At 43.9% G+C, this 13293-nt stretch overlaps 1 protein-coding gene across 1 annotated transcript in view; it reads left to right on the forward strand.

Moving 5' to 3' along the window:
- Window positions 1–496: 496 nt before the first annotated feature.
- TMEM178A (transmembrane protein 178A) overlaps window positions 497–13293 on the forward strand; it is a 48426-nt gene continuing 35629 nt past the window's right edge. The window contains exons 1-2 of the mRNA XM_036077378.2: window positions 497–799; window positions 1325–1766. Coding sequence (XP_035933271.1) covers window positions 1367–1766 — 400 coding nt within the window. The 5' untranslated portion in view covers window positions 497–799; window positions 1325–1366. The remainder of the gene's footprint in view (window positions 800–1324; window positions 1767–13293) is intronic.

A 13293-nucleotide genomic window follows, 5' to 3' on the forward strand; every position in this document is an offset into this window, starting at 1 on the left:
CACCTCTCTTGTAAGACTACACAAAGCAGTGGAATCTTTCAGTAACCCTGGGTTCTAACATTTCCTCATTTTAGTGAATGTGAATCTGTTATTCTCCTAATTAACAGCTATGGACTGCACAGCGCCCTGGAAGAATAGAAGGGAGCTGAGATGTGGACTTTGTTGTGTAGCTTTGCTGTCTTGTTGACCCTCCCATTCCATGCAAGAAACTTGCATGGGAGAAAATCATTACTTTGATTTATTACCGGGGGCTTTCTTTATTCAAATGTAATAATCACCTCACAGAGCAGGTGCCATTTCAAGGGTTTATTGATCCTATGCTCTTCTAGAAATTCCAGGAGGCCGTCACTCTGCCCTGAGATAGAGATGGTCAACAAAAAAAACCTCAGTCTCCGAGCAGGATGAAGGGAAGTGGGAGAAAATCCCCTGCCACCGTTCTAACGCTCCAATGACACTCGGTGCCTTTCCGCACCCCCCCCCCCCCAGAGGGGCTGGAGGAGAGAGAACGCTTAGAGGTTGCAGTGGGCAAGGGAGAGGGAGAGAGCACCGACAGAGAGCTGCCAAGGGGTCTAAGAGGCTGCATCCTTCAGGCGTGGAGAGAAAGGGTCTTCAGCTCCAGATCACGATTCCAAAGAGTTAAATTTTACCACGCAGCCCGATCTGGATGGGAGTTGCTTCTGGGTACAAAACGGGACACTGATCAAAATCAACTTGGACAAGTGACAAGCCTGAGTCTGATGTCGGTGGATGTCTTCTAAGGTCGTTGGAGGGGAGAGGACGGGAGGCAGTGTGCTCAGGGGTAGGTGGAGAGAAGCTTCGAGTCCAGGGCAGGGCTATAAAGGGACACGGAGTTGGCAAACAGGGAGACAAAACGAGTGGGGAAGAGAGAGAGGAAGAGTTGAAGAAAAGTAGGGGGAAGTGGGGACAGGGTTAGGGGAGAGAGGAGGATAGGAGAGAAAAGTGAGGGCGGCTGGGAGGGATTAAAAGGGAAGGGGGATTGCTGGAGAGAAGGGCGGACGGCAGGCTCGGGAGGTGGAGAGGAGGCGAGGGGACCCAGCGGGTGGGGGGTGCCGAGAGGCAGGCGAGGGGCTGGGGAGGAGGAGGAGGGCTAGAAAGTGCGAGCGGCGCGGGGTGGGGGTGGGGGGGCGGCGGGGAGCCGGGGGGCCGGGAGGGCGGTCGGAACCGAGCGGGGAAGGGGGGACCGGGAGCGAGCCGGGCCGGGAGCCGAGGGCGGGGAGGCCGCGGGAGGGAGGTGGGGGGCAGGTGGGGGAACGCGGGAGGGAGCGCGGAGGAGAGCCGAGGCCAAGTGCATTGTGTCTGGCAGCGGCGCGCGAGCCCACCGGCGGCTGCGGCGGGGCGGGAAGCCATGGAGCCGCGGGCGCTCGTCACGGCGCTCAGCCTCGGCCTCAGCCTCTGCTCCCTGGGGCTGCTCGTCACGGCCATCTTCACCGACCACTGGTACGAGACCGACCCCCGGCGCCACAAGGAGAGCTGCGAGCGCAGCCGCGCGGGCGCCGACCCCCCGGACCAGAAGAACCGCCTGATGCCGCTGTCGCACCTGCCGCTGCGGGACTCGCCCCCGCTGGGGCGCCGGCTGCTCCCGGGGGGCCCGGGGCGCGCCGACCCCGAGTCCTGGCGCTCGCTGTTGGGGCTCGGCGGGCTGGACGCCGAGTGCGGCCGGCCGCTCTTCGCCACCTACTCGGGCCTCTGGAGGAAGTGCTACTTCCTGGGCATCGACCGGGACATCGACACTCTCATCCTGAAAGGTGAGCGGCGGGTGCGCCCTGCGCCCTGGGCGCCCGCGCGGGGAGCGCAGCCCGCGCATCCCCAGGGGCGCGCCGGTCCCCGCGGCCACCTCCCCGCCGCGTCCCCGCGCTCCGCTCCCCGGCTCAGTCTTTCATCCTTCCCGGCCGCCTCCTTTCTTCATTTCTCTCCCTTTCTTGACCACCCCCTTCCTCCCTTCTCTCTCTTGCTCTTATTTCTTTCCATGACTCTCTTCTTTCTTTCTCATCCTGCTCTCCCTCTCCTCCTTCCCTCAAGTCTGTGCTTTAGCCCCCTCCCCCCATCTGCTTCTTTCCTTCCTTTGCCTCCTTTTCCCTTCTTCCTTTCCCTCGCCCTTCGCTGTCTTTGTACACCTGCCTGACTTGGAATGCAGGTGTAGATTTTTCTTGACGCTGCTCCCCTACGGAGGGTAACAATAAAAAAGACCTGACCTTTCCCAACCGGGCACCTCTCAAGTTGTGCTTTCCTTTTAGAAATACCTTTGGAAGAAAAGTGGTGCAAGCCTCAGAAGAGGCGGAAAGGGGCTTTTTCTTGTATTGTTCTGATGTTGGCTTTAGACGAAACTGGTGTGGCCATCCCAGCCTGGCAGGCTAATGGGAAGCTGAGGAGGCCTGAGACCTTCTTCCCAACCCCAAAGTGCAGGGTTTCCTGTTGATTAGACCTCAGATTAGACCTCAGACTTCAGATAGACCTCAATTCATTGGTGAGGCAATTGAACACAGATAGGGCATCTACTTTTTTCCAGCCTTCCTGGTCACTCCACACACCATCCTCAGCGTCTAGGCACACCATGGTGAGTGAGGGGAGGAGAGAACCTGCCCAAGCCCTTTGAAGTGCTTCTTTCTGGATTTGCCGGAGACTCTCATGTGTGTGATACCTTGTAAGGCTGCTTTTGTTGTGGTTGTGGTTTTGGTCCTGAGTTGTAGAGCATCAGTTTGCTCTTCTGGAATCTATGCAACACCTGGCTCCCATGCATGGTTAATCAGAAGTTTGATTTTTTTTTTTTTTGGTAATCTCATTCATGTAAAAATATTCAAGTGACAACCCCATTGGTGAAGTTTCCTTCTAAGTTTCAGAGCTCCACTCTTAATATAAAAAACCCTTTCCCTTAGACTCATTATTGCAAAAAAAGAAAAAAAAAGAAACAAGAAAAAGTCTAAAATCACTGCATTTTAGTATTTAGTAGCCATTTAGGAAAGTTAACGAACAGACTTATGTGGAATTACAGTGTGGAATGGGATTACATAGAAAGGAGGGGGTTAATAACATTTTGGCCTTCAGAGTCTTGTTAGTTGGCATATTCTTCATTTCTCATACATGTCAACTTCCTCCTTCCCATGGCTAGCTCAGCTGGGGACTGCCATCTGAAATCTGTCTGTGCGTGGAAGGACTCCAGCGCTTTTAGGGGGGATAAGACAGAGTAACCTTCCTTTGGGAGGTGTACCTTTTTCTTTCCTCTCCTAACTCACATCCAAATCTGATTTTACCTCATGAAGATGCTGCATAATTAATTCTGATAGTAGCATAGTACATGAACAAACTGTAAAAGCTGTATTTGGAGATTCAGTTATGGAATGCTCATTTAGGCAAGGCAATTTTGAAAGCTAAGCAGTGTAGTCTGTCTTTGGAAACGACAGAGCTGCATTGCCTTACACTTTCTATGCCTAGGGTAATTGATTGCATGCAAATTGCATATAGAGGAATGCCTGAAACAGCAGGGCAGAGTCTAACCCACCAATGGGAGAGGGACCCCCACAGGATACTGCACATTCCCCACCGCTGGAAGTGCCCTGGCTAGCTGAGGTGCCCAGCTCTGAGGTAGTCCAGGATCAAATAATCCTAAAGGTAAAGGGACTTTAGAGGTCATTGAATCCAGTCTCCCACCTATTGTTCAAAATCCCTTCTTCTACAGTCTTTCTGGCCAATGTTTGTCCAGCCTAGCACTTCCATAAGATTCCTATACTAGTTAAAATCATTATATTTTTCTCATCATGAATGCAGTGTTTTAGATTAAAACAATATCAGCTCTGTGATATTGATGGTGTTTAGCTAATCCTTCGTGCAGAACAGCAAAGGGTTCTAGGCTGTAACCAGAAGACATGGGCTCTGTATCCTCCAAGAAGTGTCCAGACCTCACTGGCCTTCAGTTTTCTTGTCTATGGTACTGGGAAAGCTGACTCTTCTTTAGGGAATTTTCTAGTTCTAAAATTTAACATTGTTGTAATAATAACAGTGTAAATTTAGCTTTCTGGGAAGTTAATGAGCTGACATTATTACGACATGAGGGGTTTGGAGAAAATGACAGATATCAGTACATGATAGGATCATAATTTGTTGTTTGGGAGATGGCCAAAAAATGCTTCAAGTACTTTTAACATTGTAATTACCCTACCTTGGGCTAGTTACATAACTCTTCTGGATCTCCATTTCATTACCTATGAAATGAATAGGCAAAATGAACAGCTTTACAATTCTATAATTCTACAAATAATTTGATTTTGGCCTCTGTATTAGGTAAACAGTATTACCTTTGTTCCGGCATCTGACGTCAGTGGCTGTGGTATGAATTTCTTAAATGAGTCATATGTATCTAGCGGTTGACATCACATCTAATTTAAAAATTTAGATAACTAGGGTCTTATGGTCTATTTTTACTTTCTTCTCCGAATTACATTGTTTATGAGTTTTAACATTTAGAAATTTTAATCATCAGAAATGAAGAAAAATAACCTCAGATGGGAGAGTGGGGTGAGGTGGGCAAGGGCCCCAGAACCACCTGGGGGTATTTAGTGAGCTTTTAAGAAAAAAAGAGATGAGCTGTTCTTCATAGGACTCAGAAGGCAAAGCCTGGAGGTGAGTAAAAGTTGCAGAGAAGAAAGTGTGAGTTGATAATATGGAAAGCCTTCTCACAGTTGGAATTATTTGCATCTCATGTTACTGGCGACTATTTCTGAGAGATGTAGTGGAGACAGAAACAGTCCATGTAAACAATGAGAGATTAGTTTAGAAATGAAATGTATAGACTATCTCTTCTTATCTACTGAAGAGAAATCACATGAGCCAGAAAAGCATCCATCTCGATGGGACAAGTATTTGGGAAAAATCACCAAATTCTAATTGTCACCCTTCATTATGATTCTAGTTCACTTCTAGCCCAGAGTGACCCTAGAAGGTCTAGACTGGACCTCCAAGCGGGACCTTCAGTAAGAATGGTGGTAAAGTTATTGATAAATGCATTCAGAACCAAGACTAGAACCCTGTGCTCCTCTACCAGGCTGACAAAGGACCATTCACCAGCACAGTTCGAATACATTTGTTTTTCCAGCTGCAAGTCCTCTTCCTCGCACTGCATTGACCAGTCCACATTTCACTCTCTTGCCCTTTGGGATAACCTGCAAAGGCTTTAGACAGATTAGGTTCACACGATATTCCCATAGTTTACTATCCAGTGCAGTAAATGCCCATTGAAAGCCTATTATGTGCCAGGTCAGGAGGAAGATGTGGCACGTGGGGTTCTTTTGTGTTTGAGTCGGTCAGTTGATTCTAAATTATTCTTCCATATAGTTCCTTCTTGCAGCTAACTTTTGATGCTAAGGAAACTGTGCTAGTCACAGTGAGTACCGTATGCAAAGGAAGGCATCCTCCGCTTAGCAATCAGAAGGACATAAAAGTTGAGAGAGCCTAGTTGCAGGAACTTGAGAGAATGGACCGAAAACGTAGAGCTTCGGGCCCCTCCGTGCCACTTGGACTGTTAGAGGTTTGAAAGAAACCTGTCCATGTAAAAGTTACAGAAAGCCAGTAGAGCAGATGGACATGGCATGGATTACATAAGAAGCCCCGGAAATGAGAAGAGGTGACCTAAAGATAGGTTCTTCATTCATTCATCTGATCCATTCACTCGACAAATACATATTGGGTGTCAGTCTTGCTCTAGGTGTAGAGGATACAGGAGTGTATAAATGGATACAAATGTCTGTCCTCATAGAGTTCGTATCAAGTGGTGGAGTTATTTTCTAGTGGGTAATGTAGGAACCACCCTTAGTAGGTTATGGGAAGAGCACGTGGGGAGGGCTGCTAGCACTGGTAGGCAAATGATGGAGGAGACGGTGCAAAGTGATGGAGTACTCTACCCTTTGGGGGATGCCGGCCCTTCTGTTCCAAGTACAGCTCTTATGTTTAAACTACTGTATGAACATTCAAATAGGAGGACAGATGGAAGGAGACTCAGTTGGAAATATTATATAATGCTTCTTTCGGTTACTGAAAACACTGATTTTAATAAATAAACATTGATGAGACTTGTGAATCCATTGTGTAGAACTTTGGAGAAATTAATTTTGAATGGGGATTAGTCATTGAAATTCTATCAAAAGTTCCAACTGTTCTTATTAGCCTTCACTTTAATTTTCTAAATTTTTTTAATTAAAAATTTTTATTAAAAACAATTAACACTACATTTCAAATATATGTACCTTGTTGATGTAAATCAAATTCTAATATTACATATTGCCTGCAATAAACAAAAGGAAAATTAATGTTGCAGTGTTTTGTTTTTATGAAATTTAAAGGGGTAGAATTTCAGAAATATGAAGATAGTAATTCTGTATGCACAATGTTAACTTGTATAAATCATTTGGGATTGAATTCTTGAAACTTGAAATAAAACATGTCCTTGTGGTTTCAGAAGCATTTTTCATCTAATGAGATAAACAGAGATATCAAAGACAGTGGGACACATATACTTTGTCATTTTGTTCTCTGCAAGAGAAAGACAGTAGGAAAATTGGTAGGAATTCATTGGATCTGTTCTTCACTCTGCGAATGATTTATCTGTTTCCCCTGTTGCTTATTTTCCATGAAATTAATAGTCTGTACAGGACCCACCAAGTTCTACCTGACACAGAAGTAGATTGATGCTTTTCTTCAGCTCATTTGTAGACCATAGTATCATCTGTGTTGGAATAATTATTGCCCAAGAGCAGATGATCTAGGAAGGTTGAGAGGCCAACACTGTTTCTCCTCTCTGGACCCATTGGCTCACATATTGTTTTCAGATCTTGTCTTGAACCAGAAGATGCTGCTGGCAAAGGGATTCCTTAGTTTTGGGGGTGCTGGAGATATCATTAAGACTTTCTTTTTCTTTCTTTACTCAGAAAGCAAGTGGTCTCTGAAATTGTTTTGAGCATCCCTCTATATAATTTCCATTTATTCATTTTAAAATTATGTGCATGGACCATACCAAGCATATGCATCATGAAACACAGACAAAAGCAAATTTTGAAGGGAGGTGGTAATAGATATCAACACAAGTTCAATTATTTTCACCCTGTGTTCCAAGATTGCTTGTATACCCCCTGGCATGTGCACTCTCCACTTTGAAGAGTGCATCTCTCACTGCTCGTTAGCAGAGCCAAGTTTTTCATCTGAGCCAAGAAAGGAGGGTTTTTTCCTATCCTGGCTGAACTTTACGGGGGTCTCCCAGCGCACTGTTATGTCACACACATTCATCTTGCACAGGGGAGAGAAGACGCATTTTATTTCTGTATCTTTTCTGACACCAGGCGCAGTATTAAATGAGCCCTTTTTGATTAAATACCTGCCAGTTCATACTACACAACTCTTAATGACTAGATTTGTGGTTTTGTTGCAAAATGTTTTGAGGCTGAACATAGCCAAGGGTAGTACTTTATGATTCAACGCATTCTATTGCTAACGCTCCTGAAGGTTATCTTGAATAGAAATTAAAATTCTTACTTGCCACTCTGCTCTCAAAAAAAGATACTTGCTTAAATTCTTTCCATCTGCACATAGGAATTGTCTTTTAAAAGTGATTTATAAACACAAAAGTGGATGGAGTTTTAAGTGGTTTGGGATCAGAATTGCCAAAACCAATGACATTTGTATCCACCATGTCTCATGGATAACATTTAGCGATGGCTTTGAGGGGAAAAAAGGAAGAGTTTTTGCTATGTCATAGAAAGTCCACATCCAATTATATCCAAGTTGCTGTTGATTTTTGTTTTCCTTAGCTACTGATTTTTCTTCTCCATCGCTCAAAAAGAGCCCTCAAGCCCCATCAGGCCGACTACTGGTAATTGCAAGTGTTCTTGATTGCCGTAGGAGATAAGCTTTTGTTAGGGGAGCATCTGGACGTTAAGATCCATTGAAGGAGATAGGGAGACTCCAGATGCTAAGCTGGAGCCCACGAGGAGTGGGAACATTGAAGGAATTCAGGCAGGTCATAGGGTTTCCCAACCATTAACCAAGAATGAACTTTCCTTTCATCTTTATTATACCTGAAGGTCAGTGTACCCCAGATTATTGATCTGTGACCTCTGCCAAGCCAGCTGTGACCTCAGTGTGGCTGTCTCCTGATTCCCTCGGCCCACCTTCTCTTTCAGGGAACTTCCTCTGTCCTTTCATACTCAATTGTGTGGACATCTTGAGTTCTATTTTCTGGTACTATTTGTTGGCTAAAAGAATAAAAATAATCAGATTTGGTCATCCTCTTCACTTGCCACCCCCTTGCAAAAGCAACTGGTGAAATTGAAAGGAAAAGTTGAAAACAACCAAACTGGAGAATTGGCAAAATACTTCAAAGAGCAAATGTGTCTCCTTTGGAGTAAAACATTAGCTCACCATTTCGGGGCAGTTCAGCTAAGATCATTTGAACCATGTAGACTTGCTTCAGGTTTAAAAAAAAATTAGTTTTCCTACAGTTACTATTTAAAAAAAAACAAAACAAACCACAGCATTGACATCGTCTAAAGCTTTGCACAACTGGTTGTAAAGATTTTTATCGAAATAAAGGCATCTGTAAATAGAAAGTGGACTTCATCTTCAAAAGCTGGTAAAATTTATGACAGTTGATTTTTCTCACTTTCTTACGGTGTTTCCCTGTGGTTAAGAGTTATTGCAGTGATTAATCTATTTTATTGCAAGTTTTAACTAAAAGGATGTAACTGAACTTGGAGCATGAGAGACTCGGCGTCGGCATCTGAGGCGGACGGTCTTCGCTGCAGGGTAACTGGAAACTATATGCAGTGAAATGCAGCCAGATAAACTGCAGACACAACAATAATGTCATGGGGACACCCATCAGAGAATGCATTAGCAAGTGAAAAAAAAAGGGGAACAATACAAACCATATTTTAGTTTCTGTTACCTCAAATTGCTGAGGACACATGGAATTATTTTCTATAACTTGCTAGATGTCCCCCAGTGTTCAGATTTTTTGATATTTTGTTCACAGGTAAAAATCAATCAACTAATTTCTCCTCGAAGGACCTAAAGGATATACTGTGTTCCCTTTTGGTTTTTTCCAAATAATTTAATGCTATATAGGTATGCAGGGAAAAGTTTCCAGAAATATAAGTGGGAAATTCTGAATGTATCGATAATTCCAGAAGGCTTAATTGTCCCTTTGCAACAGGTCACTCAACTGCAAATCAACACCGAGGCTTCCATCTGCCAATAAGCACTGATGTGCAGACTGAGGGTCTATCACAGTGGAACAGGCAGGCTAGGGACAGTGGGGGAGTGGGGAGGGCTATATTTGGCTCGGATCTCTTTTGTTTACATTTTAAGGAATTTTTATTTGGTGTAGGGGATGCGAGCATTTGCTTCACTCAACAATCGGTCAACAAATGTTACTGAGTGTTGGAAAGGAAAAGCTTTTGAAGATAAGAGGCTGCTTAGTGAAACATATGGGTGCTATGTCTTCCTGTCTTGTGGGGTTGTGTTTCCCTAACCATACCCAGAGCAGCGAGGAAGGAGGTCTGGGTAGGTGGTGAATTTGACTTTAAATGCCATTTCTTAAGTTCCCATGATTTTGAAAACTGCTTACAGTGATGTTTACAGTTGTCATGGAATCTTAAGCCCATGTGTCCCATTAAATGGTACTCAGTGAAGTTACCCTGAAAGACAACAGAAGTAATCACTTGTCACGTGATTGAGAAATTAGGATACCGATCATCGCTGTGACAGTTTGATGTCGCAGGAGACAACCCTAGGAAAGAAACCAAAAATATAATTGATCCTAGGCCAGCTGGGGCTCAGTATTTCTTTTATACCACTGATGCCTCAGAATCCTTTGGGCCAGGTCACTTCATTCTTCGCATGGAACATATTGTAAGAGACCTGGGTGTTCAGGCAATGGACTATTGGTTGAAGGAAGCTGAAACTCACAAGTATTTGACGAATAATGAGAAAAGCTGAAGTAAAGAGTGGCAGGAAAACTGACAGTGAAGGCTAACATGAATGTTTCTGCAAAATAGTGTCTTTTGTTCAAGTGCGGAAACAAAACAAAACAAAAGACGCAGGGAAAATGTTTGCTATTCAGCAGTAAAAATCCAGCCGGAAGATGTCCACCGAAGAAGCGTCAAAGTCACGTTGTTATTCTTTCCTTTTTTTTTTTTTTTGCCTCAAGAGTTACCTTTTCTTTCTGGAGGAAACTCAGGTTGGTGGGAGGAAAATGGGTGAGCACATGTAGAATCAAAGATCCATAGAATTGAAAGGAACTTCGAGCAGTGATCCTCACCCTCTTTTTTCGCTGTGGTGCCCATGATAGAAGATTTTCACCTGTCCTACCAGTGCCTATCAATTTCCCGCAGACCAGCTCGAATTCCCTCCTTTTCTTTATGAAAGCATCTTATCAGAATGCCTGTGAAGGAGGGGATGTTGTAATCAGCATCATTTTGAATTTGTTTTAATTTATAAAACAGAGTCTATCATTTAGATAAGGGAAGCCTCCCTTATCTTGTATAGAAGAAGCTTAGAGACACCAGTCTGACTGGCAGTGGGGTGGGGGCTTTATCTACATTGTGTATTTTTTAGGGGCGGAGGGTTATAAGGGGAGCTGATGGATATTGTATGCATGGATGCTTCGATCCCCCAAAGTCATCCCCAGACACCACCACTGATTTGGAAACTTGGGAGCTGTATAAAGAACTCATTACCTATTCGTCTTCTGAACTGGTCCCAACACACCTGATTTGGGAAAAATTTTTAAAAATGACAGGAGAAAGCATATAGAAGGTCACAGTTTTGTATGCCCTCCAAATGTGACATAGTTACTGAAATAAATATGTCTGAGAGCCCCTGAGAGGCATTAAACAGAGTCATTCCCTAGTCTCCAAACCACACATACAGATGATTCTGCAGTGATATTTTGATTATGCCATGGGGGAAATTGAGTGCTTCTTACAAACAGGCCCCAGATTTTCATTTTGGAAATTTGTGGCATGGGTACTTTTTAGAGCATGTTTTTATTTCTGAACTATGACAGTGTTTTTGTTTTAGCATGCTTCCAGTTCTACCTACAGGTTAAAATGGCAGACTCCCTCCCCCCCCCCCCCCCCCCCCCCCCCCCCCGCCCAGCCAAGTATTCTATATATGTAGTTTTCTAGAGTTGTTTGTATTTCTGAAAAGGTCAGGTATGGCAGCATTTCTGATTAGGTATAAAACATTATAATTTGAGCTGTGGGTCTAATTTTTAAAAATGCAATTAATAAAGTGCCTGATAAACATCTACTTATATAGGTGGGTTTATCAGTTAAGGATCTCTTAGTGCCAAATAACAGAAAACCCAGATAAAAATGGCTTAACCTACAAAGAAAATGTATTATCTCCCATAACAAGATGTCTGGAGGAAGCCTGTACCCGGGCTGATTAAAGATTCAGTGCTGTTGGGCTTTAGTAGTCCCAATATGGGTGTTTTTGCCTTCAGGCTTGTCTCTTCCTGGTCACAGCTGTACCATGAGTCACTTCCTTACACAGCGACAGTTCAAAGGCTGGGAAGGAAGGGAGGCCATGCCCCGTTTTGTGAACCTTTTTTATAATAAGTGTAATTTCTCAAAGGTCTCCAAGCAGACTTCCCACTGGTCTCATTGATGAAACCAATGTCACATGGCCCTTCCTAAACCAATCCCTGGCAAGTGGAATGGAATTAGCATAATTCCCTTAGACCAATAAGGTTTTCCCCTGGCCCTGGAGAAGCGCCCAGTCTCCCCAGGGAAGCATCTGGCTGCCTGACAGGTGAACAAGATTTGGTCTCTGTCAGCTAAGGAAATGTGGCTGTTGTATATACAATCATAGTGCCTGCCACAGCAGGGAACTCCAAATGGCAGTCCTGTCCTGCCTCTGGTCATTCTGCAGGTAGATCAGGACTGAGAGGAGAACCCAGATTTTCTGCTAGCTTTTCCAAATATACTGTATTCTCTCTCCACATCCTGCCCTGATGGGCATAGGGGAAGAAAAACATCTTTTTCCCCTCTCCACTCCTAGCTTCTGTGGTTGGGACCTTATAAATCAGACTGACAGAAGACAGATTAACAAAAAACAAACAAACAGAAGTTTAACATGTGCATGGTGCATATACATGGGAGCACAGAGATAAGTAACTCAAAGTGGTGGTTAGAACTTGGGCTTATATAGTAACATAACAAAAGAATAATACATTTTTTAGAAGAGACCATACAAAGGAAAAGGACTTTGAGTTTCTAGGACTGACAAATTGTGGGAAGGCAAATATATGAGGGAAACTAAGGATAGATAAGGACTAGTTTCAGCAATTTTTATTTTTTTAAATGTAGATTCCTCTGGTACTGTCTCTGCACTGATAAGTGTCTAGAATTGTCTCTGGTGATTAGCTTCTATCCTTCCTGGTAGAGAGGGGAAGGAGGAGAGCAGAGAAGTTTTCTTATATCTACTTCTTCTCAATTGCCTTCAGCTCACAATAATCCTTATGCAAAAGTGGCATATTTTAGGGTAGCATATTCTGCTACCTTTCTTGGGCACATGGAAGTGTCTTGAAAGCCTGGTGCCTTTGTGAGGAGCCCTTTGTTGTGATTCTTTAATCTCTAGTGACCCAGAGACTTTGTGGTTGTTTCTAAGGAGGCCTATTGATAATTACACTTTTAAAAATGGAATGCAAAATGTCTAAAATTGTGCATTTTAGGGGATATGGATGTATCCTAAGATCTGATAGTGCAGTTGCTATAAATCTGATACACACCGGTTTGGTGAGGTCAGTGTTTCAGTGCTTCCTGGTTGTACAACATTTGTTCCCCTCGCCCGCAACACACACAGAAGTTCCATGCACACCAGAGAAGAGCTCTGTGGAAATCATTATTCTGACTAGGCCTGACCCCACCCCGAGCCAGGTTGGTTTATAAAAATCTGTTCACCCCACAATATGACTCGTTTTCATTTCCAATAGGAAAACAACAGTGACAATCACATGTTTCATTCTCATCCCTGGACGGGTAACCGAGTGACCACTATTACAACTACCAAGTGCATCTATCACTATAACAACTTGAGAAGGAAAATTAGCAAATCCCCCTGCTGTTGTCTGTGTCCTGATGTATTGGTAGAGGCCCATGTCCAAAACCTGAGAAACTAACCAATTCTAATTTGACATGTTACTAGTGTCTTTTTAGGGCTTGGATAAGCCAAGAAATTTCTGTGAAGAACTGTTTGCTTTCAAAATTGTAAACCCAGAAGGCCACG

Source organism: Halichoerus grypus, chromosome 10 (genome assembly GCF_964656455.1).
Source record: "Halichoerus grypus chromosome 10, mHalGry1.hap1.1, whole genome shotgun sequence".
Classification (NCBI taxonomy): Eukaryota; Metazoa; Chordata; class Mammalia; order Carnivora; family Phocidae; genus Halichoerus; species Halichoerus grypus.